At 43.7% G+C, this 26,452-nt stretch overlaps 1 protein-coding gene and 1 long non-coding RNA gene across 2 annotated transcripts; both read right to left on the reverse strand.

Moving 5' to 3' along the window:
• Positions 1 to 6,272: 6,272 nt before the first annotated feature.
• Positions 6,273 to 13,018, reverse strand: LOC101168514 (uncharacterized). Its single transcript, XM_011492579.4, has 6 exons — positions 12,628 to 13,018; positions 10,147 to 10,358; positions 9,965 to 10,034; positions 9,794 to 9,884; positions 8,635 to 8,744; positions 6,273 to 8,271 (listed from the first exon to the last, which is right to left on the reverse strand). Exons 1-6 carry the CDS (start codon positions 12,761 to 12,763, stop codon positions 7,943 to 7,945), a joined length of 948 nt encoding a protein of 315 aa, XP_011490881.1. The 5' UTR covers positions 12,764 to 13,018; the 3' UTR covers positions 6,273 to 7,942.
• Positions 13,019 to 18,946: 5,928 nt separating this feature from the next.
• LOC144989293 (uncharacterized) lies at positions 18,947 to 19,913 on the reverse strand. Its single transcript, XR_013653429.1, has 3 exons — positions 19,609 to 19,913; positions 19,422 to 19,511; positions 18,947 to 19,191 (listed from the first exon to the last, which is right to left on the reverse strand). It is a non-coding gene; the product is annotated as an uncharacterized LOC144989293 (long non-coding RNA).
• Between the last annotated feature and the right edge of the window lie 6,539 nt (positions 19,914 to 26,452).

Genomic DNA, 26,452 nt, shown 5'->3' on the forward strand with positions numbered 1-26,452 from the left:
GTTTTATTTTGAAATTCCACATCAGATCCCTCTGAAACTTTTATTGTGACATCACAAGGTAGGATACTATCAGTGAGAAGTGAAATGACTCTCTGAAAACAAGCAGTTTTCTTTTTAGACGTATGTGATCCTATGGCAAAAACAAAATTTATAGAAGATTTCAATTGGGTTTTATTTTGAAATTCCACATCAGATCTGCCTGAAACTTTTTATGTGACATCACCAGGTGGGACACTATCAGTGAGAAGTGAAATGACTCTCTGAAAACTAGCAGTTTTCTTTTTAGACGTATGTGAACCTATGGCAAAATCACATTTATAGCAGATTTCACTTGGGTTTTATTTTGAAATTCCACATCAGATCCCTCTGAAACTTTTATTGTGACATCACCAGGTAGGATACTATCAGTGAGAAGTGAAATGACTCTCTGAAAACAAGCAGTTTTCTTTTTAGACGTATGTGATCCTATGGCAAAAACACATTTATAGCAGATTTCAATTGGGTTTTATTTTGAAATTCCACATCAGATCTGCCTGAAACTTATTTAATGACATCACCAGGTGGGACACTATCAGTGAGAAGTGAAATGACTCTCTGAAAACTAGCAGTTTTCTTTTTAGACTTATGTGAACCTATGGCAAAAACACATTTATAGCAGATTTCAATTGGGTTTTATTTTGAATATCCACATCAGATCCCTCTGAAACTTTCATTGTGACATCACCAGGTAGGATACTATCAGTGAGAAGTGAAATGACTCACTGAAAACTAGCAGATTTTTAGACCCATGTCAACATTATAAGTAAATAGTGAATTGTGTTTTATTTTGAAATTTACTCAGACTTTTAAATATATACATAGATATAGATATATATTCATACGGGGGCATGTTTGTATATACATATAAATGTAATGACAGTTCTTACACTATGTTTTTACCTTTAAAAAATATTACTTCTTGCTGTTACCGTAATGTACGGAAGAACGCGGCACACTGTTTTTAAGAGAGGGCTCACTTGACAGCCGTTCGACGAGAGAGGGCTGGCTTGACACCAGTCTGAAACCCTCGATGGACATCTGAGCACATCGATGAATGACGAACGCAAGAAACACTTATGAATGACGTACAGTAAATCAATCATGGATCAAGAAAGACCGAAATTCATACGGGAAAAAATGCAAAAATATGCTGAATGTATGGCACGTGTAACTGTCATTCCAGGGCATATCAAGGCCCAACTGGCCCTAAAAGCATGGAGCTCTTATCTTTTAATCCTAGGGCCCAATTTCACAGCACAAGGTGGCCTGGGGGGCATATAAACAACAAGTCAAGTGGATCTTGATTTAATTTGTATTTCTTAATTAACTATATATATTTACTAGAATTACAGAATAAATCTCGTGAAATTAATATGATACATCACATAACATGGTAATTGTTCAGATTATTTACTACAAAAATGCCTTATTTAAACAAAAATCTTGAGAAATTCTAATCAATAAAATTATGTGAAAAAACATTTTAAACAATAAACATTTCTTCAAAGAGAGTAAAAGCAATCAAAGTAAAGTGCAAACGAAACTGTTACACTAAGGATTTCATCATCTGTTAAAATCATCCTCTCCACCCTGTCCTGGACAAACAGCAGAGCTCCTTCTCTAAGAGGCTCAGACAGCTCAGCTCAAAAACTGAGATCCAGACAACAGATACTATCTGGGTGGAATAGGGGGTTGAGATTGTTGGGATTCCCCATTTGTCGCCACAATGGGGACTCCTGACCTACATTTGTATTTATGGGTTATGGGTGATCCTTTGTGACAATTGTTAGGTAAATTCTTAATTTTGATTGTGAAGTTGCTTTTTTTTAATAAGCTTATCCGTTGCATAAGTCAGTGTGTATTGCAATTACAAGATTTTCTGCTCCTTTTAATTGCCGTAGAGCAAATTACATTGGCAGAAAACAGCAACCACATTTGTTTCACACCCACTCAATTCTCCCCTGAATTCTCTAAAAATAGAATGGCCAGGTCTTTATCCAGAATTAAACAACAGAGAAAGAAAAGTATTTGAAAGACTGACTTAATTTATGTTACAGAAGAGCATTAGTTTACACCAGGGATGTCCAAAGTCCGGCCTGTGGGCCAAATGCAGCTTATGTTAATTTCTACTAGGCTAAACAGGCTAAATTAGGTTTTGTAGAGAGAGTAGAGACTACTGGTTTTGCCAAATCACAGCAACAACCTAAGTCATTCAGAGTCTTTATGGAGTTCAGAATTTCTGCAACTAATGACATTTTGCAGGGCCAGCATGAGTCCTGCCAATGTTATTAGGATCATAGTGTACCTCCTCAATGACTTGTTGTTTGTCACCTTTTAGGCATATCCCTTTAGAGGTTGCCACAGTAAATCAGCTTTTACTGATTCACACAGGTGGTTTGGCAGAGTTTTTTTTTTTATCCTGGATGTCCTTCCTGACACAACCACATCTTTTGTCCGGGCTGGGACTGTCACAGAGGGACCGAGACTTGGGCCCCCTTGGGGCTATATAGTTTGGCTGAAGGGTTAAAGGTCTTGCCCAAGGACCCACACTGGATGAGGTTCATCGCGCCCCATGGGAACGCTGGTTCCCCATGTGACAGTCAACTGAGCTGTCAACTGGGCTCTCAAGACATCTATAATAAAAGTTTTAAAAAAATAATTAACTTCTTTGTGGATTTTGTCTTTTGAGGGTTATTTTTAAAACATAACTCCTGCAATAAGGAAAGGACATGAAAGTCAGATTAGAAGAAGCAGTACGTTCCACACACAAAGTCCTGTAATGCAGCGATCCCCAACCTTTATTGCGCCACGGACCGGTTTGATGTCTGGCAAAATTCTCACGGACCGGTATGTTATATGTGGCGGACACACGCTGCAGCAACGCAGCAATAAAGGCAGAGACACATGCACTTTTATTTTGACAGGCTAAACAATGTACACCGCACAGGTATCATCATCCTCTCCCCTTCCCACACTCATGGTGCTAAAAAGAAGTAAACACAACAGGAAGAAATAACTAAGGGTGAAACAACATAACTGCCAGATGAAAGGACCCGTAGGCAAAAAGAAACACCCATGCTCAACCCATTTTGACCAAAGCAGGCGAAGGGGATTGATTTAATTCCCTGTGATGCCAGCTCCAACAGTAGCCCCTGCAGCCTGCGGAACTCCGACAGCAGACCAAACATGCATGTGACCGACACTGCAGTACAACAAAATAATATGACTTGCATGAAAACTGTGGTATTTTCTGAACATAACAATAAACACAAATTATGACATGAGCAACGTCCTCTCTGCCCGCAACACTCCCTGGTCGCTATTATTATAAATTTAAACATGCCTTCAAAATAAGCATGGAAAATCAAACTCACCACAATGCTGGATGGTTCGAGGGAATCTCCCGTTGGGATAAATCCGTATTTTAAGTAGGACACCTGATACTGTCTATTAAATGTAGCTTTCTTTTTTTGGAATTCAAAGGCTCCTCTTCTGTCTCCTGGCTGGCCCGGTACCAAATGACCCACAGACCGGTGCCGGTCCGCGGCCCGGGGGTTGGGGACCACTGCTGTAATATTTTTCAACACTTCATAATCTTGTTATATTGACATTGACATATTTGACATGAGATGCAACTCAGCCTGAAAACATTAAAACACTAGGTATCATTCGATATTATTATTCATCTCAACAGCTATCTTAGAACGATACCTTATACAATGTAGGGAACTTCCAGATTTTGATTACAAAAACACTTTGAATTCACTAATTATACCTCAGTTTGCTGTGTGTAGGACTGGTACTGATTCCCAGGGGGTGTAATGAGCTCCCTCCAGTGTGAGTCCTTGGGCAAGACCCTTTCTGTTACTGCCTTACTATGTACCCACAAAGAGGCCCAAATTTGGATCCCAGCCCAGATAAAATACAGGATCGTGTCAGGAAGGATATGTGGCGTAAAAAACTCTGCCAAACTACCTGTGTGACTCAGTGAAAGCTGATTCACTGTGAAATAGCTGTCCCCCAGCCCACACGAGCATCCAGGTCTCCTCAGCCCAGGAGCCCTATCCCCTGAAGCGCTGACCCCCCAGGCCCCTTCACCACACAAAGAGAGAGGGGGGAGACAAGAAAGCGCCACTCGCTGGGCTGGAGCAAGCCCAGGCCCCCGCCCCCCAAGCGCCCCCCTTGGAAGAACTCTGGTCAGGCTTCAACAGGCTTCAGCAGGCAGCCAACCAGCAGGGGCAACCACAGATTGCCTTAGTAAAGACCCCAACCCACCAAACCTCCAAGGTCCCGTACCAACAGCAGACCCCCCCCCACCCACCCACCCACCCAAGGAAAGGGCCAGCAAGCCTGCCTACCCTCCCAGCAACACTTTTTAAGACAAAATGTTTCTACAAGGCAGGTATTACACTGCCCAGACTGTCTGTACTACTTCTGTGTTACTCTGGCGCCATCTGTTGGTACCTTTGAGTCCTCAACTTTTCCTTGTAACCCTTGGGCCATCCTAGGCACTTTAACATTGGGAGTTGGGTTAACAAGACAGTGTGCTGAACCTTTTTCTTTGGATTACATGAAATCTTTCCACCTTTATCCACCTTTGTCATGGTAGGGAGAACACTTCAATGTAAGGGTGGGGTCATCTAAGATAGCACAAGGGTTAAGCATCATGGTGCAGGGGTAGGGCAGTCGACCCATGATTGTAAGATTACAGGATTGATTCCCACCTTACACGCTCATGTGTCGAAGTGTCCTTGGGACACTGAACCCCACCTTGCCTCTGGTGGGAGGTTGGCGCCAGTGCAGCAGAGCCACCCGCCATCAGTGTGTGAATGTGTGTGTGAATAGGACTGTGACTGTTAAGCGCTTTGGGCCTTCGAAAAAGGGTAGAAAGCGCTATATAAGTATACGCCATTTAGAAAGCGCTATATAAGTATACGCCATTTAAATAAGTTTCAATGTTCACTGTTATTTTACGGAAATTGACAAGAGAAACGTCATCCTTGAACATACATTACAGAATCGCCAACTCCAAAAGGTAGGAGATGAAATAAACAATTACTTAAAAATAATGAAGTGTTGATAGTTATGACATTTGTTAAACTTGTGCATTTATTGTCTGTTATTTTCATCAGTGACAAGCGGGGATTTCAGGCAGTCAGTCTCTGCATTAAAAGGATCGATGAGAAAAGTAATCTGCGGTTGTTTCTGCTGCAGGTCCTCAAACCGCAAAGTAAAGATTCCGTCCAGCAAGCAGCGTCACGTTCTGCGCTTTATTCATTTGGATTGCAGCCTTCTGCCGTGAGCTCTGCAAAGAAGGAAAGTGGGATGGTTGCCATTTTGAATGTGCACTTTGAAAAGCTTCAGCTTGTTAATAAAGGAGCGAAATTGTGTCAGATCAGGAAGAGCTTTTTTCTTCCCCAGGATACGTTTTGTTCTTTTCTGCCATAAACAATTTTACTGCTTCCAAAAGCTCATAATAATAAACATAGTGACTTGCCATTCCGTTCAGTAAAAAAGTAAGAATCTTCCCGATCTTCCAGAAACGTCCTGTGTTTATCTTTATACTCTTAAAACCCTTGTGCTATCTTAGATGACCCCCCCTTACTTTGACGTGTTCTCCCTACAATGGCAAAGGTGAATAAAGGTGGAAAGATTTCATGTAATCCATGGACACCAATGAAGATCACAAATCATTGAAGAAAAAAGGTTCAGCGCACTGTCTAGTGGGTCTAGATTACCCAACTCCCAATATTAAAGTGCCTAGGATAGCACAAGGGTTAAGCCATTTTGACCATGAGGGTAACAGTCTGCACGCACATAAAATGTTTATTTTCCGGCATTGGGCGTAACCCGCGTAAATGATTGGCGATCACTTATGTGTGAGGAGCGGTATCAAAACACACACTGCCAATTTACTTTTGTTATTTATTTTTAAAACCCTCTGATGGATTTTAGTGTGGTTTAAGAGGAAAAAAACTATAAAATGAGGAACAGTATATAGAAAATATGATAAGACGCAAAGAGCCGCATGCTTATTGGCAGAGAGCCGTGTGTCTGCCACCCTTGTGCTAAATGATTACGGAACCCAAGAAGATCCTGTCGGGCAGGTAAGGGTTGTTTCCTGGATGGAACCTCTTGAAAGAGAAAGTCCAAGACTTCAGAAGTTTATTCCTAAGGTATATATTTTATATATATTTTTTTACCATATTAATGCTTGTAAATAAAAGACAAAACAGTTTTTTGATTTTATTTTCTATGACAAATTGATTAATTTTCTAAGACATGCAACATTCAAAAAAACAAGGCACAAAAACACTCAGGAAACGAGATGGCAGATGAGAAACTTCTATGTCGTGATGAAAGACAGCAACTTGTGAAAAAAAATGAAAACAGTCATGTTTGTCTGCATTACTCATCTTTTCTGACAGTGACAATGGGGGGAAAAACAATGTCATCCAATCATTTAGTGAAACCATTAGTGGCATTTTTTAATTTAGCTGGCATCATAACGGATGTAATTTACAACTGCAAAAAATGCATTTGTACTTTTCGTCAATAATGTAACCCCACTGCCTACCCCCATTCAACAGTGACACGTCACAAGTTTGTGCAAATTATCCATATCTGGGACAAATTTGTTGATTATGTTAAACAGAACCAAGAATTGCAATATTATACGCATCATGCAGGAATTATGTGCACAAAACAGAAAAAACATATCGTAGTGTTCAGAATACATGCTACGAGCACACTTTACATTTAAAGTTTGGTGTCATCCAACTGCATCAGTATAAATCTCTCCTTGATAAATCAAAACACCTGAATAAAAAAAAAGGTAAACTATTTCTGGTTTGCCTTTCTTGCTGCTATACCCATAAGTTATTATCAGAACTGTGGGATGTTTAAAAGTCCAGCAGAATCTTCTTGCAGTAAGATCTACACATATTTTGCCTAAAATTAATTTAAACAATAAAACTACAAACAGTATTTTATTTATTAGCTACATTAGTCTTAATGTAATAATAAAAGTCATTAAACAAAAAATAAATTAATATAAATAGTTTTAAGGTAAAATGAATGAAAAGGATTAGCTAAATCTTTAATTCAATGTTAATGTCAACGTTTTAAACCAAATTAGAAACATTTTCTGCCTCCCACTTCTAAAGACAGGATGATTACAGAGCAGCTTGTCAGCTCATGGTAGTAACTTTAGCCTGATGGGGGAATAGAAACAGTATATCAGTGACCTAATTGTTTAATCTGGATGTAGGAGCAAAACAAGGGTATAAGTTGTGCACCACTGTCAAACTTCTAAAAGCTTTTTTTTTTCTTTTAGTTTTGAAGGTTTTCTCATTATTTAAATTTAGCAACTGAAGGATTTCAGACCTAAACAAATCCTGTTTTTTTTTAAGTAAATTAAGTTCAATTAAAGAGGTTTTGCTCACACTCAGCCAATTCAAACTGAATTTTTATAATTTGGCCTCTTTGAAAAAAATGAACATCTGAATTTCGAAGTAGAAAAAGATTTCCCTTACACTTACAGATTACCCTTATGAATGTTCTTTTTTATATTTGCAAGTTAAGAAGAGAATTTTATTGCCTTTAGGAGGGTTAATCGAGAAAACCAGAAACAGACTGGTGAGACCAGCAGCCTGCCTCTGTTCAGGTTTTTTCCTGCCATTTTTCTGATCCCTGTTAGATTTTAAGTGTTTTTGAAGGATGGTCAAGGTTCCGTCCTTAAAGTAAAGCATGAACTGGTGGGGCAGATGAGTCCAAGTCATAATGTATATGATAAATAATTTCAATAAATATGCAGACAGCCTTTCATATATGGAATATTTCTAATATTTCTAATCTTTTTGGGTCAGGAAAAAGTAAGAGCCGTGCAGAATTCCTGTGGAGTTCATTCAAGTCTGTTGCGTCGCCTTAGACCGGTCACAGGCTGCTCTGCAACCCCTTCCAGAATGTTTGTCTCACATAACTGCTCAGAAGAATCAAACATCTCTGACTCCTGTTCCTCCAACCCCTCATCTGCTCCATCTTCCTCCTCTATTTTAGGGCTGATCTTTGTAATCTCTTCATCTTCCGTTGTAGCATCTTCCTGATCATTCAAATGCTTTTCGTGAAATTTCTCAGCTCTCTTCTCAGAGGGCTGACAGTCCATGTCTCCAGAGGTGTCTCTGGCCCCCAGAGACTCGATAAGCTCATCCAGATTTTGTCCACAAGAAGCTTCTGAAAGAAATGAAGCATCAGTGGCAGATGTTAAAAACACTGCTTGTTGTTTTTATGTTGTTGCAGTAGTTTTATTGGTTTTGTGGGCAGACTCTGGTCACCAAGCCCCAGGCGTGAATGAAAACCTGTCACGGTTAGGGAGGTTCTGTGCAAACGCGACTCAAACCACTTTCAGAGAATTCAAATGAGATGCAAAATGTACTTTTGCCTCTCCACCTGGATTCAAAACTGTGGGTGACTGCAGCAAAATGCAGCTAGAATGAAACTTTGTGTTTGAAAGTCATCACCTGTCAGCATAAACACTACAGAAATACAAAACAGGATTTACTTTCATACACAAATCCGACCAGTCCTAAAACTCACCGTTGACACTCAGCGGTGGACAGTCCATTCCTCTCTTCTTCATCAGGTATCGGATGGTCTGGAGCTGAGACATGATCTCGTTTTTCTGCTCCTGAGCCACAGATTTCACACTGAAAAGAAAACAACAGACAGTCAGCAGTTGTGAAGATCTAAATGCCTCCACCATTCACTGTTTGGCCCCTTCCACAATTCTGAGGAGATGCACTCTGAGGCTGACACAGAATGTGAGAGAACTGGACTGAGTGAGTATGACGTGAACCACAAAAATTGTTTATTCCAGCTCCAACCAAATGACGTCAGTTCAGTCGCAATTTTTACGCAACACGTACGCTGTCATGTTAAAACCCAGACGTGATCAGTAAGCAGTGATTGATCCAAGTCTGTCTGAGTCAACGTTTCCATGGCAATCACTCGAGTGAGCTTTTTGGAAGGCCACACCCCTTGAAAGTAGCCCACACAAAATCTGTCAATCAAATGCTTGATTTTATTGAGGCATCTGATAGGTCAGTTTATAACTTGAAAAACTTGCACTACAGAAAAATTATCCCCCCCCAAAAAAAGAGGATGATCATGAACATGTTTAGAAAAGGTATCAGAGCCAGAATGGTTATTGCGAACTATAGAATGACTGAGTCTGTTTCTCAAGTTTATGGAATTTTGGCTATACTTTTTTATTTTTATACCACTATTTTGATGTTAGCATTTATGCTACATTTTCTTTGTTCTTGTTTTTTTTTTTTTCATTCTAAGTCTTTTTTGCCCTCTGCTGTCAGTTGCAATGGTGACAAACAAATTTCCCACGTGTGGGATCAATAAAGTACTTCTGATTCTGATTATTAGAACTAGCGGGTACTTCCTGTTTGGAACGCCAGGGGGGAAGGGTCACTCAGTCCAGTTCTCAGATACAGTGAGGATCAATGGGTGGGTGGGATCAAACAGTGTTTTTGGTCATGTTAAAGTACTAGTCCAACAACCCACAAAAACCATCAGGAACCAACATCAGTAGAGGGATGGGTTCTCCTTCAGCAAATACATCATCATAGAATATTTAGACAAAAGTAATAAAATCAAACCAATGAATGACATTACTCAGTTAATTAAAAAAAGCACTTTATTACATTACTTAGGTAAATGTAATACGTTTTTGTCCACCACTCACCAGTTAGTGAGTGGGTCCAGCTGTGTAAGGATGGAGTTGAGCATGCGCTCGGTCTGAGCCAGCCTTTGTTCCAACTCGTTTAGCTGGTTCTCTGAGCAGAAACAAACATGGAGTGGATATGTGGAAACCACACTGATCAAATCCAGAACAGGAGTACAGAGGAATACACACCTGCCTCCACTGACTTTTTAGCGCCTTTTGTGAATTTATCCTTCTGTGCTTTATCATCTGAAGATCGGATCTGTGATGAGGATAAAATAAACGTATATTTTGCAATAAAACAGGTTCAAACAGCAATAGTTCAAACCACTGAGGCCTGATGTGTCAGCCTGAGCTTTTCTAGGAAGTTATACCTTTAGGAACTTGTAAGCAGCAAATACTCCCACTCCGATGGCATACAGAGGCATCAGAGTGAAGACGTAGCCCTTATTGTTGTATTTGTACTTGTCACTCTTTAGCTCTTGCTCCATTCGTTTCTTCATCTGCTGGATGCTCTCAGGACTCTGGTGGGAGCCGGGATGGTTCATATTGATTGGATGAGCTTTAGCAGATCCAGGTCCTGGACCTTCAACAAGAAACAGAAAGCCCCAAAGTTACAGCCCCAGCCTGTTTGAAAGTCCAAATGCTGACGGGGCACTCCTATTTAGAAGATCTGTACAATGTGTGAAAGCTGCATATCTGAAAATTCACAGTGACAACTGCATTTTTTATTTAAAAAATTCCTCCTGTCGGGTTAAACAAGGGATTGGTACAAAAACAGAAACTCTGTGCCATGTTGCTGCCAGTAACACATAAAAGGCAGATTGTGGTCCTTTTTAGCAGCTCAGATAAAAAGGAAAAGCAGTGCAGCTGCGCAGTGGCTAATGCACTTAGCATCGGCTAAAATGCTATCAGCAAAGCGGGCCAAAGTTCTGCAGACCCTCCCAGCAATAGATTCTAGTTTAGCGACCTGATGGATCAGAGGGATGTGTACAACACTCTGAAAAAAGGCAGACATCGTGGCAATCAGCGTTACTAGTTTATTTCCGCGTATGAGAAAGCGTGGCTGCAGCGGTGCAGAGAAGATGGATATGTAAACAAAGCCTCTTTGCAACATTAAAGCAGCATTCCTTCATTCTGTGATGCTGCCTCATCATCACACTTTAATGTTTCTGGAAAGAACCAGTGCCCCCCACCCACCCTTTATTTTTGAAGCACCATTCAGGCCCCTGAACCGTTCAAAAGTACTGGAGAAGCTACATTTAGCAATGTTGAAAATAAACATCATTTTATTTCCCCAATAGAAACTTGTTGGTTAAGGCACACTCATTCTTTTTTTCTTGTACTGAAGAATATTTTGTGGTGGAAATCAGACAATGTTGACTGTTCCCTTCCTACAAGGGAAGAGAACAGTAAAAGCGACAAGTCGCTTTTATTATTAAAAGCGACTTGTCCAGTACCGATAGCAGAACCGTTGGTCAGATCTTACCGATACCGCAGTCTTGAAGAATGTTGCCCCGGGGCTCGTTCAATACCGGGGCTCGGTACCCATTCCTATACACAGCTGAACTGAGTCGCAGGGAAAGTGGGAAAGGGTTTTTCTGAATTTTTACATTTGTTTTTGTTTTGTAAAACACAAATCATATAAGGAACCAACACAAAACCATGATTCAAAATTTGAGGTTTGAATCGAGTCGTAGGGAAAGTGGTTTAAGGGTGTTACGATTCTTTTTAACGATTTTATTCATATCATAATTTGTGGTTGTTGATCTCATTCATAGTCCATATTGGTTCACTGGAATGATCCAATCAACTGACCTAACATGGATGTAGGACATCTTTAAGCAAAACCTCAACCAGTGTGACTCAAACAGAAATACCTGGGTACTGAACAGTCCAGGTGAAGTTTTCCAAATTCCTTAGATTTCTTCAAAATAATCAAGTGTAAATGAAATAGTAAATATATGTACGAACAAACAAACAAGTAAACAAGAATATATGTCAAATCCATTCACATTTCAGTTTCCTAAAGTTCAGCCCATGGCTCCTTTTCCACATCCTAAGAATCCAAGGGGAACATTATTAGAACATCCAAGCACATAGTATGGTCACATGTCTTTGCTAAATTCAAAGTGTTTCCACACATTGGACTGGAATTATGGACTGATCAGTTTTTGCTGCATCACGTGTTGTCCACTGTGATGCACTTGGTTGTTTTTATGTTATAGGTAAATACACCTTCTGTACCTCAATCCAATCCAGATGTTTTTTTCCAACATTGATATAAAAAATTACCAAATTGTGATTTCTTTTTTTATGGCTAAGGTCTATTCGATTCTGCCATAGACAGATGGGTCTGTTTGGATTGTAGGAATAGAAATGGATTCATGGTCACATTTCTAGAATGTCTGCATCCCTGCTGCTTACATCCTGTTTACATTAAGTGCTTATTTTATCACATTACAGCAGGCCTAGGGTTTTCTTTGTTCTATCTTTGCACATTTAAAAATGGATTGTTCTGAATATTTTAGTGTTGTAGAACACAAATCATATATGGAATCGAAACAAAACCGTGACCCAAAATTCAAACTGGACTACTGAAACCGTGGGGGCGGTGGGTGGTTGCATCTGTACGGTTTTGGACGACGTGTTCAGTGTCCAGCATTAGAATCACATCTCTGCATAAGTTAGTGTTTGGATGGAGGTAATCACAGCCGGATTCAGATTGCAGGTCCTGAAGGAACCAACCTGACTTTAGTTTACACGACTAACGACGTAGTCGTTTGCTGCTCGGTTTAAAAGATAATCTGCAGCTGGTTGAGTGAAAGCGACCCGCGAGTTAAAGAAAAACCAACCTTTTCTGTTGAAACGCGGGTCCAGTTTTGTTTCTTTGGTCGCCATACCGACACCGAGCAGTCTGGGCAGGACCACAAACATGAAGAGCACAGCTGTGAACGCCAGAGCGACTTGTTGGGATATTGACAGAACCATCTTTCCTGCTGAGTCAGCAGATGTCCGGTTGACGGGGAGAGAAGAACCGCAGAGACGGACGGTCCTCGCGGTGAGAGACGGAAACACTGAACAACAACACAACACTGTTCCGAGAGGTTTCTAACCCATTAGGGATCGGCCCGAAGCACCTCCCGGAAACTTGACTTCTTCTCGTGTTGCTGTTAGTAAACCGCGTCATGGTGCAATACCGCCACCTACTAGTCTGGAGTCTGAGTCCCTACTAACAAGCCATATGAGATCCAGTCGATGAACAACACATTTTTGTTTGGTTTATAGTCCAGGCTTACAAACTGTAAATACTTATTTGGAAAATCAAACTGTGGAGCGAGGGGACAAGAGAACGTTTACAAACATTGATGGTTTACTGTAATATTAAGAGTGATGTTTTGTGTGTGTATGTGTCTGCTTCACTGTTGTTTGTCTCTCTGCAGCTTCACTAGCAGACTAATGTTGAGGCAAACAAACATGAGCTCAGTAGACAGATCCTATCACTCCAGTTGAAATAATTTAATTCAAGAAATGTACAACTCATCCTTAACATGGACATGTTGCGGCCACTGACTGTGGCCATGTGTAAAAATGGTTCAGTTTTAGCTCCAGCCAAATGACAACAATTCTGTCGCCATTTTGTTACAGTAAAGACACATGCTATGTCCAAATTTCTTCACTACTCGATATATAGTGAGTTTGCATTTTTGTAGTGCTGTCCGATCAATTCCAAAATCGAGCGTCCTAGAACAGTGGTCTCCAAACTTTTCCAGGCTGACCGCTTTAATGTCAGACAATATTTTCACTGACCAATCCGAAGGGAGCCGAAGTTTGGGTTTAGTATTTTTAAGATTAGTTTAAAAAAAGCATTTTTTTTATAATTAAAATCCTACTAGAAATTTAGTTTATAAAAAGATCTGAAAGCATTATTACATTTTTTTTCAGATGACGAAGATTTAATGAAAAAAAGTTGTTGATTTGTAGAAGCGGTTTCTAAATTGTAAATACTTTAATAAAAGCAACCATACAGGGTTTTTTTCATAGAACACCATTTTAACACTCAGATTATCTTTCAGGGAAAAAAGATCATCCTATTTTATTTTTACATAAATCCTGATTCAATGTGTATTTTTTAACACAGAGGAACATTTTCTGTGTTAATGTTTCTTAACAAATGCTCGCCTAGGTTACCCTTGCTGAAGGAAAATTCATGTGTCCCTTTTTACAAGTTTACACGAATCAGAAACAACTTCATTTGATTGAACGTTCATTCTATTTAAAATGTTTGCGGCTGGTTTGAACTTAAACTTTGTGATTAAGATTTTTACCTTTTACGTCAAAGTGGATGCTAACAACCGGACACTTACTAATAATGACTCGACCAATGTAAAACTGGTATTTTGTGAATATAATGATAAACATGAATCTCCTGTGTCTGCAACACTATTATCTGCAAGTGTGTCACTGTGTTGCCACAAAGAGTCTCAGTTATCCATTCCAAAAGTCATCTAAAAACCGCTAGGTCTCAAAAAAAAAAAAAAAAAAAGCCAAATAAGGTTAATCAGTGATTAATTAGCAGAAACTAATCATCCGTTATTTTTTTTTTTTTTTTAACTTTTCCTATCCAACAGTTGGGCAAACAGATGAGAGCTGAAGGCCTCTTGTGTTGGACATATTTTACTTTAACAACAGGGGTTCTGAATTTTTTCACAAACCAGAGGTATATCTGAATAAACCCCTTTTGTAATCGAGGCCAAACTTTATTCATTTTAATCGTATTTGAAGATTTTTTTGCGTTGGACCGGACGGAAAAGGTAAGGAGGGAAGAAGAGAGAGAGAGATGTTAGAGATGGGGGTAGAAGGGTGATTGTAAGGGGGGGGGGGGGGTAAAACCATGAAGCAGCATAAAGCAACAAGTTGCTGGATGTGGATGGATCAATACGGTCAGGTTCAGATGTAATACAAATCTATAAGGGGCGGGGCCTGTCCACACACACTCAAATGTTATAAACTCACCTGTTGGCTGCAAAAACGTCCACATGTCAACATGCACACAATACCGATAGTGTTCACACATGCATACTTATGCCTTCAAACCAACTAGTGTGAAATATTTCATTCAATCACGCAAAATGTTTGTGCAAAGGTGAGTTAACACCTGTGCTCAGGTGTGTGTTTATGTTCTTCTAAAATGGATGATGGAATGTGAAAAGAAGGAGGGAGAGTTCCCAGCCATCCCCACACCGAGACCCCCGCCGCAGCAGGTGCGGCAGCCAGAACCCCCCCAACGCCACTCGGCAGTAGGCAGAGAACAACCGCCCCCCGGGTGACCACATCCGCCACCCAGGCCAGGGCCAGCAGGACCGCTCCGAGGCCCCCAGAGCCAGAGAGCAGGGAGGCACGGAGGGACAGAGAGCGCAGCCCGGCCCAACCAGGAGAGCGCCCACCGCGCCAGGAGGGCCTAGCATCGGGCCCCACCCGAGAAGAGTGCACGCAGCCCCAGACGAGCGCCTCATCACCACCCAGGAGGTCTGGGCATCATCCCGCCCCACCCCAGGTACGGGTCAGGACCCTCCAAGGAAGACCCGCTCCGCGCTCCAGCCAGCCCCCACTCGGCCCACGGTGGGTCCAGGAAGGAGCAAGGCAGGGGCCAGCCACCCCCTGCCCAGAAGGAGGGCACACAGGAGAAGAAGGGGTCCACAAGAGATATTGTAAACATGGCCCGACCAGGGTCACCCAGAGTTGGAAATTTGGCGAGGCCCAGCACTCAGGGGCAAGGACCAGAACCCACACCACAGGAATACGGACACCCCCGGCTCAGGTGTGATGCGATCCCCGGCTCTTGGCCTTGCCAGAGAGCTCAGGGATCCCTTTCCCTGCCTGGAGAGAGCACCGCCGGGCCCCAATCCCTAGTAGCTCCCCCCCCGAAGGTGCATCGCAGGCTAACCCCCCCACCCCCTCATCCTGATATGATATTATATGAGGAAGGGGGTAAATCAGGGACAGCTGATAGACTGTCCCCCGGTGGTCAAACAGCCGTCCCCCAGCCTCCCCCCACCCCAGCATAGGGCCCAGGTCCCCCCAGCCCAGGTTTCCCATCCCCCCGAGGCGCCGATACCCCAGGCCCCACACCACCCACCCCTCACGAGCGAGAGGAGCCAGAAAGCGCCACCCCTGGGAGAGCTCTGGTTGGGCCTCGACGGGACCGAGGCAGCCAACAAGCCGGGGCTTGCACAGCACAGGCAAGGAGACCACCGCTCAACCTCCCCCACCATAGATCCCCACACCCGAGCCCAGGAGACTGCGCAGCGCCCCAGCCCGCCCCACCCAGGCACCGGACCCGACCAACGGAGTCCCCGCCGGGCAGCGGAAGGCCCCGACCCCCACCCCGAATCACGGCAGAAAGGCAAGGAGCAGTGACGACTAGGCCCCCCACCCCCTAAGTCATGGAGTTATCTATGGGAGACCAGAGAGACTGAATTCTTTCAAAGTTACTTGAACTTGGGCTGACATTTTTTCCAAGCTGATGTGATCAAACAGCATATTTCTGTATTGACTTACAGTAATATTTTTCTTGTTTTTCCAATTTATTAAAAAATTTTTTAGCAATACAAACTCTTATGAAAATAATAGATACTAATCCTCCTTCTATATCGATGGCACTAATGTTACCAAGCACACAGTGACAGTGAAGTTGTGTTTGAAACCTTAAGCCAAACTGATAGATCGGCACATACCTGCTGCCAGAGACCCTGGACAGGTGTGCAGAACCACAGTGCATGCATGTAACTAAAGATAGATTACTATCACAGAGTTACTGAGACCCATCTTGAACATCCTCTGTCCAGTGTAGTAAATCCTGTGAAGAGTTCTGAAATGGATTAGCTGCAGATTTGGACTTTTATCAGTTTAAAGGTGTTTAGACAAAGTTCTGACCAGAAGCTTTCATCTGTGCTGATTCTCAAATCTGCATTCCATTTTGTTATTGAAAGAGAAATATTATCTAAATTGCATAAGAGTTTGTATATTTTGGAGAGAGTTTTATTCATTGAAAAATTAATCAGAGAGGTAACTACCTCTGGTAGCTTTAAATCGTTGTCTCTGTATTTAAACTTTTTAGTAACAATAGATTTCAATTCAACCGTGTCAATTTCCACGGTTGAATTGATGATTTTGATATTTTGAGAAATTCCCACCAGGCTGTTAAAGTGGCATTTATATTAATACTTTGGAAACCATCCTTTTTTTTAACTGTTTGGCTAATAAACTGTAGATCTGACAGGTTGATCTTTCCACATAACGCCTGTTCCAAGTCTAACCTTGAGTTGGTTTCTGGATTATCTTTTAACCATTTTAAAATGTATTGTAATCTATTTGCAATTAAGTACTTGTAGAAGTTAGGTAATTCTAAGCCTCCACAGCGTTTTGCAGATTTTAAAGTTTTTAGACTTATTCTTGCAGGTTTATTGTTCCATAAAAAGCTTGATATGGATGAGTCAAATGTTTTGAACCATTTCTTGGCGGTTGTGTGGGGATCATTGAGAAGAGATAATTAACTTTAGGTATTTGGACTGTGGCTACCTTGCCCATAAGGAACAGAGGCAGGTTGGTCCAGCGGGTTAGATCGTCCTGTATGCTTTTCAGTAATGGGGTGTAGTTTAGCTGCACCAGTTCTCATAATTTTGGGGAAAAATAAATACCTAGATATTTGATATTGCCTGATTTGACTGGTATTGTGAGTCTTTGCTCCACATTACTGTTCAGTGGTAATAAAACAGATTTATTCCAATTAATGGAGTAGTCTGATATGGAGGAGAATTCATTAATAATTGTTGCTGTTTCATTTACAGAACATGAATTATTTACAGAACGTGAATTACTACTAATCATCCGTTATTTATTACTTCCCATTTTGAACAAAAGTCCAACTATGAGACATTTTCAATTACATTACGTACACAGGTTTGCCACTAGTCAGAGCAAAACAATCCACAATAGTGACACAGGAGACGTGAAACCAAGGGAGGTAACCCAGATGCAGGAAAGACAAGGAGGCTGAAGGACTAGGAAGGCTTTTTAATGCCAAGGACGAAAGCCAAACAAAGATCATCCAAAACGAAACGATGCGACAAACACAGACAGAAACAGAACACCTTAAGAAGGATCCAAATCAAAGCAACATGAGAAACAGGTGTGGAGAAAAAGGGCTGACAGAGGAGGAAGGGCGACCTCCAGAGGGAGTGCAGCTGAGCCGCAGGGACTAAACGTGTCATAACCCCCTCCCCGATGTGCGGCTACCAGATGGACCCCGTCGAGGCTGATACGGGTGGAGGCGATGGAAGCGGGCGATCAGCCCGGGGTCGTAGATGTGACGACCCACTGCCGATCCACAGGGCCGTAACCCTCCCAGTCCACTAAGTACTGAACGCCACGTCCCACTCTCCTGGAGGCGAAAAGCTCCCGGATGGTGTAAACAGGTCTGCGTCCACCATCCGAGAAGCAGGAAGAGGGGCTGGAGCCGGCTGTAGAGGAGAGACTTTAGCAGGCTTCGACTTGCAAACGTGGAACACCGGATGGATATCAGAGAGCGAGGCAGTTCCAGTCTTACAGCCACAGGGTTGATAATTCGGGTAATGGAGAACGGGCCGATGTACCGGGGCTGCAGCTTCCTAGAACCACCCTTCAAGGGAACGTCGTTAGTAGATAACCACACCCTGTCTCCCACCTTGTACTCCGGGGCGGGGGTCCTCCGACGGTTAGCCACCACGGAGAGCCGTTCCTGGTTCCGCAGGAGCTCTTGTCGGAACCTGCTCCAGGTACGACGACACCTCCTCACGAAAGCCGCCGGGCCTGAAGAGGAGGCCAAGTGTTCTTGGCGCGGAGACAAGGGAGGCTGAAATCCATACGAGGCCTGGAAGGGTGAGTATCCTGTAGAGTTAACCAGGGAATTGTGGGAGTACTCTACCCATGAGAGTTGTGAAGACCAGGTCTTAGGATTCTTGCTGCACATAGCCTGCAGGGACGTCTCCAGATCCTGATTGTACCTCTCTACATGGCTGTTAGTCTGAGGATGGAATCAAGAACTCAGACTGACCTTGATCCGAGGATGTTGCAGAACTCCTTCCAGAAAGCCGCAATGAATTGGGGGCCCCGATCCGAGACGATATTAAGAGGGAGTCCATGAAAGCGAAACAGATGCTGCGAGACCAATGCTGCTAGTTCCTTGGCCGAAGCGAGTTTCTGCAGGGGAATAGCATGGGCTAATTTGGAGAAACGGTCGATGATAGTAAGGATTACCGTTTTAACCCCTTGAGTTTGGCAGTCCAGTAATGAAGTCCATAGCAAAGTAGAACCAAGGTCTGGAGGGCACAGGTAGAGGGTGGAGCAGACCGGCAGGGGGGGTCCTGGGGGTCTTAACACTGGCACAGACGGGAAAGGCAGATACAAAAAAAATTATGTCGGAGGACATTGAGGGCCACCAAAACCGCTGGGCTATGAGAAACCCAGTTCTGGTTACTCCGGGATGGCAGGCTAGCCGGGAGGAGTGCCCCCACTTCAACACCATGGTGCGTAAGGCAGAAGGCACAAACAAACGGACCTCAGGACAGCCGGAGGGAATGGAGGCCGGATCAGGAGGAGAAGCCTGTACCTTCCATTCCAGGGACCAACGGGTGGTTCCTAGCACCATGTGGGATGGGATGATGGGCGTGGCCTCAGTGGGGTTCTCCTCCACCTCCTCCTGTTGAAATTGGCGTGAAAGGGCGTCGGGTTTAATGTTCTTGCTCCCTGGTCGATAAGACAGGGAGAAGTTAAACCTGTCAAAAAACAGAGTCCACCTCGTTTGGCGAAGATTAAGGCGCTTGGCTGATCGAATGTACTCAAGGTTTTTGTGGTCCGTCCAAACTAGAAATGCCTGCTCAGCTCCCTCCAACCAGTGTCGCCACTCCTCCAGAGCCACCTTCACCGCCAGCAGTTCTCTGTTCCCTATATCGTAGTTTCTCTCCGCAGGAGTGAGCTTGCGGGAGAAATACGCACAGGGATGGACTTTATTATCAGACGCTCTCTGTGACAACACAGCCCCTACCCCAGACTCAGACGCGTCCACCTCCACAATGAATTGTTTGGAGGGATCAGGCTGAGTCAGAATAGGGGCTGTAGAGAAACGTCTTTTCAGCTAGTTAAATGCCCTCTCCGCCTCCTTATCCCAACCCAAACAAAGCGCACCTTAGCTGAAGTGATCTTATGAAGGGGTGCAGCAACGCCACTGAAACCTCTGATGAAACGCCTGTAGAAATTGGCAAATCCCAGGAAGCGCTGTAGTTACTTCCGACCAGAGGGAACCGGCCACTCCAGCACAGCCTTAACCTTGGAGTTGTCCATCTGGATCCTCCCAGGAGAAACCACATAACCCAAAAACAGAGTCTGCGTAGAGTGGAATTCGCACTTCTCGGCCATGCAGTAAAGGTGGTTCTCCAGGAGGCGCTGGAGTACAGCTCCAACGTGCTGCACGTGGGACTCTGGGTCAGGAGAGAAAATCAATATGTCATCAAGATAGACAAACACAAACTTGTTAAGCATATCTTTCAGCACATCATTGATTAGTCTCTGAAACACTGCTGGGGCATTAGTTAGGCCAAAAGGCATCACCAAATACTCGAAGTGCCCGCTCGGCGTGTTAAACGCAGTCTTCCACTCGTCACCTTCTCTCACTCGACCCAGGTGATAAGCATTCCTGAGGTCCAACTTTGTAAAGATACGGGCCCCGCTTAACAGGTCAAAAGCAGAGTGCAGCAGTGGCAAGGGGTAAGTATTACGGATAGTAACAGTGTTCAAGCCCCTCTAATCAATGCAAGGACGCAGGCCCCCATCTCGTTTACCCACAAAAAAGAAACCTGCTCCTGCTGGAGAAGAGGACGGTCGAATGAGCCCCGCCTGTAAACTCTCCTGCAGGTACGAGTCCATAGCCTCTCGTTCAGGCGGCAAAAGGGGGTAAATGTGACCCTTCGGTGGTTGAGTCCCCGGCAGGAGGTCGATGGCACAGTCACAGGGGCGATGGGGGGGAAGAGACCTAGCACGTACCTTACAAAACACAGAGCCCAAATCATGATAAACAGACAGGACATTACAGAGGTCTGGGGGGTCTGGAGACTGTCGAACCTCAACAGCTGTATGGACTGAGGCAGAAGAAAGGCAATTAAGCAAACAAAAGGGGCTCCATGACAAAAACCGCCCCGAAGACCAGTCGATGTGTGGTTTGTGTCTGCTCAACCAGGGAAACCCTAAAATAACAGGAGGGTTAAGGGACTCAACAACATAAAACGACATGGTCTCAGAGTTGTTTCCAGAGATAGACACAGAAATATTAACATTACAAAAAGAAACCTCATGTATGAGGGATCCATTAATGGCATGAATGTCTAATGCTGGAGACAGAGGTTCAGTGGGGATTTTAAGTCTGTCCACCACCTCCTGGGAGATCAGATCCCCATCAGACCCCGAGTCAATAAAGGTGTCAAACTCCACCTGGGCTCCAGCATATGCCACCAAGGCCTTGGTAGAAGGGCGTGAGGGAGAGGAAAATGAAGAGTTGCGGCCCACCAGTTTCCTCACTGCTGGAGAGCCCTGGTGTTTCCCGGACAGTTGCGCACAACGTGTACCGACCGTCCACAGTAAAGGCAAAGGCCCTCCCGCATGCGGCACTGCCGTTCAGCCGGCGAGAGACGGCCAGCTCCTAGCTGCATGGGTTCCGGGGAGGAGTTGGAAAGAGGCGGAGAAACCTCCACAGGCAGCGGGGGGCGGAAGCCCTGGAGGCTGCGTTGTTCTCGGCCTCGTTCCCTCATTCTCCGGTCGATACGGACCACCAGGTCGATAAGCTACTCGAGGTCCTCCGGAAGCTCCCTTGCCGCCAGCTCGTCCTTGAGAGCGTCGGATAGACCCCGCAGGAAGACGTCAAGCAGCGCTTCATCTGGCCAGCGGGTGCCGGCAGCCAGGGTCCGGAACTCCACCGCGTAGTCCGCGACACAGCGGGATCCCTGCTGAAGACGAAAGAGCTCTGAGGCAGCACCACAATGAGGTGTGGTGGGATCGAATACCGTGACAAACCGGGCGGAGAAGACTCGAAAGGAGCGGCACAGCTCGGATCTGCGCTTCCACTCCGCCAGTCCCCATCGTTTGGCTCTTCCGGTTAGGTAGCTCAGACCAAACGCCACCTTGCTCTGCTCAGAGGGGAAATGACCAGGATTAAAGTCAAAATGCAGCTGGCAGGAAGTGAGGAACGCCCGGCAGTCTGCAGCAGTCCCACCAAACGGCTCAGGGTGACCCAGTCTGGTCTGCTGAGGAGGAGGTGAGGAAGCATGCTCCAGGTTGGAGAGGCGTTAGTGAAGCTGCTGCATACCCGACATGTATCCCCGCATCTCCTGAGCCAGGTCTGCCCGCTCTGTACCGGTGACGGAACCACCAACGGCGGAGGATCCAGGAAAGTCCCGTCGAGACGAATCCCCTGCTGGGTTGGACATGGTCACAGCGTAATGTTACATGAAACCAAGGGAGGTAACCCAGATGCTGGAAAGACAAGGAGGCTGAAGGACTAGGAAGGCTTTTTAATGCCATGGACGAAAGCCAAACAAAGATCATCCAAAACGAAACGCTGCGACAAACACATACAGGAACAGAACACCTTAAGAAGGATCCAAATCAAAGCAACATGAGAAACAGCTGTGGAGAAAAAGGGCTGACAGAGGAGGAAGGGCGACCTCCAGAGGGAGTGCAGCTGAGCAGCAGGGACTAAACGTGTCATTTTTGCCCAAAACTTCAAAACCAAAAACGCCCAATCTGGCAACACTGATATATGCAAAACGGCTTCTACTGTCTCAATAAATCCATATTTGTATGAAGAATCCTGGTTTTGTCTGTAAATAGCAGCTTTATTTTTCTATGAAGTTGAAGGCTCTTCTTTGGTTTCCCTGCTGTCTCTTTTCTCCCCAAAGAAACTTTCCAAATACCTTTTATGGTTAGGTTTTATTAGCCCATTTGCTTAGGCCACTTACTTAGCCGCCGGAGTAGCTGCTTAAAGTCACATGACAGGTCAAGAAAGACAGATGTGGTAAACAGAATCCGGTCATGGACCGGTACCTGGGGGTTGGGGACCACAGCCCTTGAAATTTGGCAGAAGTCTTTGCGAAAAACAAGTGTGCATCGGTCATCGATATATACTACTGGATTGGCTGTCACGTGACATACGATGTGACACACATGTGCCATTACTATGCATTGAGTCTTGCCTGTCTTGCCGTGAGAAGTAATGAAGAGGTCCAAACAGGCATGCAAAGAATCACAAAAGAGAATGCAATGGTTTGCAATCAACTGCAAATTTAACTATGTCTGAATTCCCTCCCTAATCCCTTAATGCAGGACTATCTAGTCCCCTGGATTTCAAAAGCAATTGGATACCATGCTAACTACTTTTTTCCTTTTTTTCAAACGAGAAATATTATGTCATGATTTTACGAGGGGAAAATGTAATTTATGATCACTTCATGAGTCCACAGATGACGATGTAAATATTGATGGCTTATAAAAAGATTACATTTAAACACATTTTTGTCCCAAAAAGTGTTCAAACACAATGCATTGTGGTCTATATTCCCAAATCTGGTGAGTATCAATACACACAGTTTTTTTCGCAGAGACTTCTGGGAAATTTCTAGGGCACTGCATTTTTAAATTGTAGATTTTGACAGAACTACAAAATAGTGAAAGCTTTACATAGTGCACTATGGAGTAGTTAAGAAATTTGGAAAATACAGTAATGTATCTGTTTAGCTTACAGCAGTAGAGACCTGCCTTTGCCTCAGAGTGTGAGTCCACTCAACCAAAGGCGTGGCCACTTTCTGGGCCCTGCTTTGGGGATCCTGCGTGAGTGAGGTCTGTACTGCAGCCAGCTTGTCAGTACCTCAACTCGCAATTTTTCTGTTTGGCCCTATGTTGGCTCACAATGTCCTTCTTGCAGCATCAGCTAAAACCTTCATCACATCCAATTTGACTCTTTCAACATTTTGGGTTGCCGACCCCTGGCCTAATGTGTAGTAGAAGAAAATGGAGTGAGGTAGGGAAAAAGATATAAAGACCAAGTGGAACCCAACTGCTGTGTCACTGTCTGCAATTTTTAACTGTGTATGCTTCTTCTGGCATATAACCCTCAACCGATTCAGTAAGGGAGGGATAAGCAGAGAAGTATGTTGCTCCCACACGATGACGAATATTCAACATAACAACATGAGTGTCACTTCTATTCAAATCCACCTAACTCATGGTGTGGGAATCAACACTTCCCATGAGTCTTAGTGGCCATGGGCGGGGCTAAGGCCCGGATCCCAACACTTGTTAACAAAATGGCTGAAGCCCTGTTTGAACTGCAGCTATCAGCTACACGGAGGAAAATAAAAAATAAATCAAACCTAACTCAGATTTGCTCCTGCTGTTTTTTTTAAACACACATTAAGTGTGTATGTGTGTGTGCTTTAACCTGCTGTTTTCGCTAGCGCATAGGAGGAGAAATACAGAGAGAGACTGGCGAAGCCTGTGTGTGTGCTAAAAGCAGCAGCAAGGAAGACAGGAGACTGTAATATTGATGAGTCAGGACGACCTCCGATGTTTGAACAGGCTTTAATTATAACAGACTCGCCATTCACCTTGCACTTCAGCCACATGTACAACACCGCCTCCTAGTGTGTATCTCGCGATAACAAACAACTCGCATACGTCACGTCACCCTTTTTAACAAGTAATGAAACAAATAATACATTTGCATTATACTAAAAAATATAACATCCCAACCCATAACAACATTTCCTTAGAATGCTAAGTAACTGAAATTTACTCTGTATCTAGCAGGTAATCCCACTTGTCTGCCAGATATGGTTCTATAAAAGATAGATTGGTTAGGAGTCTCATTGTCATGAGCATCAACAGTCTGTTCATTGTCATTGGGTTGCTCAGTATGTTGACTCTCATCATTGTTGTTGTTTTCCTCATTCATACTCTGTCCCTCTGCTGGTGGAAAGGTGTTCTCCTCTGTTTTCCTCAGATGTTTCCTATTTCTTCTGTAAAGTCTTCCATCAGGTGTACGAACCACAAATGAACGTGGTTGCTCATGCTTGTGGAGAACCACTGCAGGCTGCCATGTTGTTCCTCTCTGCATACTTACATTCTCACCTGAATGTAAGTCTGGAAGATTTCTTGTCTGTCTGTCGAAGTAAAGCTTTTGCTTCTCCTGTCTTCCTCTTAGGTGTTTCTGTGCTTAAGCTGATCCCTTTGGAGTGAGTAGAGAAGTGGAAGTTGGTAACTTTCCTTTGAGTCTTCGTCCCATTAGCAACTGCACCGGGGATAAGCCTACACTTTCCAGTGGTGTATTGCGAAACTCCAGGAGTGAAATATAGGGATCTCCTTTTCCATTTTCTGATTTCTTGAGCAAATTTTTGATTGTTTGTACTGTTCGTTCTGACTGACCATTGGACTGGGCATGTGTGGGACTAGATGTGACATGCCTGAATTCCCAGCTTTCAGCAAAGTCCTTGAACTCAGCACTGCCATACTGAGGTCCATTATCTGAAATCACAACATCAGGTGCCTGGCAAATATTGATTTCAGAGCCACTATGACACTGTGACTGGTAGTGTCTTTCAGTTTCATGATCTCTGGAAATTTAGAAAAGTAGTCCACATATAACACAAACTCTGCTCCTTTGTAGTGAAATAAGTCTGTGCCTACTTTCTCCCATGGTCTGTCTGGTACTGGGTGTGATAGTAATGGTTCTCTTGGATTACTGTTCTTGTTCTCGTTACAGACTGCACACTTTGACACTGTCTCTTCAATGTGTTTGGACATGTTTGGCCAATATAAAATGTCTCTGGCTCTTTCTTTGCACTTGACCATTCCCAAGTGTGATTCGTGAATTTTTTCAAGCATTTCTTGTCTCAACCTTTGTGGTACTATGAGCTTTGATCCCTTGAACATCAGTCCAGCTGTGTGTGTGATCTCTTTCTTGAATGTCCAATATGGCTGAATGTCTTTATGAACAGCATGCCGCTCTTTTGGCCATCCTCTCTGAACTCTCTCTTTTAGATGTTGTAGTTCTGGATCTTCTGCTGTAGCTTTCTTAAACTTATTCAGCTTTTCCTCTGACATTGGCAGTTGAGGTGTAATCGTGTTTACCTCCAGCTCTTTTCCCATCAAATCTTCCTCTTTCTCTCTTAAGAATGCTCTGCTCAGTGTGTCTGCAATATGGAGTTCTTTGCCGGGTTTGTATGTCACTTTTAGGCTGTATCTTTGCAATCTCAGGAGCATTCTCTGTAATCTCATGGGTGCTTGGTGCAGAGATTTCTTAAAGATGCTCTCCAGTGGCTTGTGATCACTTTCAACCTGAATGTCTTTTCCATAAACGTACTGGTGAAACTTCTCACAGCCATACACAATTGCTAGCAGCTCTTTTTCTATCTGAGCATATCTTTGCTGACAATCTGTTAGTGCTCGCGACCCATAGGCTACAGGTAGTCCATCTTGCAGTAAAACTGCTCCCAAGCCTTGGGAACTTGCATCAACCGAGAGTGTCACTGGCTTGTTGACATCATAAAACTTCAGAGTTGGAGCCTTGGTGACGAGCTGTTTAAGATTTTCAAAGCT

Source organism: Oryzias latipes, chromosome 23, assembly GCF_053564925.1.
Source record: "Oryzias latipes strain Hd-rR chromosome 23, Olatipes_Hd-rR_3.1".
Lineage (NCBI taxonomy): Eukaryota > Metazoa > Chordata > Actinopteri > Beloniformes > Adrianichthyidae > Oryzias > Oryzias latipes.

What these genes read in the sequence shown, in the direction of transcription:
- LOC101168514 (XM_011492579.4), bottom strand. Translation starts at nt 12,763, where the DNA reads ATGGTTCTGTCAATATCCCAACAAGTCGCTCTGGCGTTCACAGCTGTG. An exon ending in CTGGACCCACTCACTAACTG is followed by an intron (nt 8,745 to 9,793) that starts GTGAGTGGTGGA and finishes TTTTCTTTTCAG; the next exon opens with TGTGAAATCTGTGGCTCAGG. An exon ending in TCCACCGCTGAGTGTCAACG is followed by an intron (nt 8,272 to 8,634) that starts GTGAGTTTTAGG and finishes CATTTCTTTCAG; the next exon opens with AAGCTTCTTGTGGACAAAAT.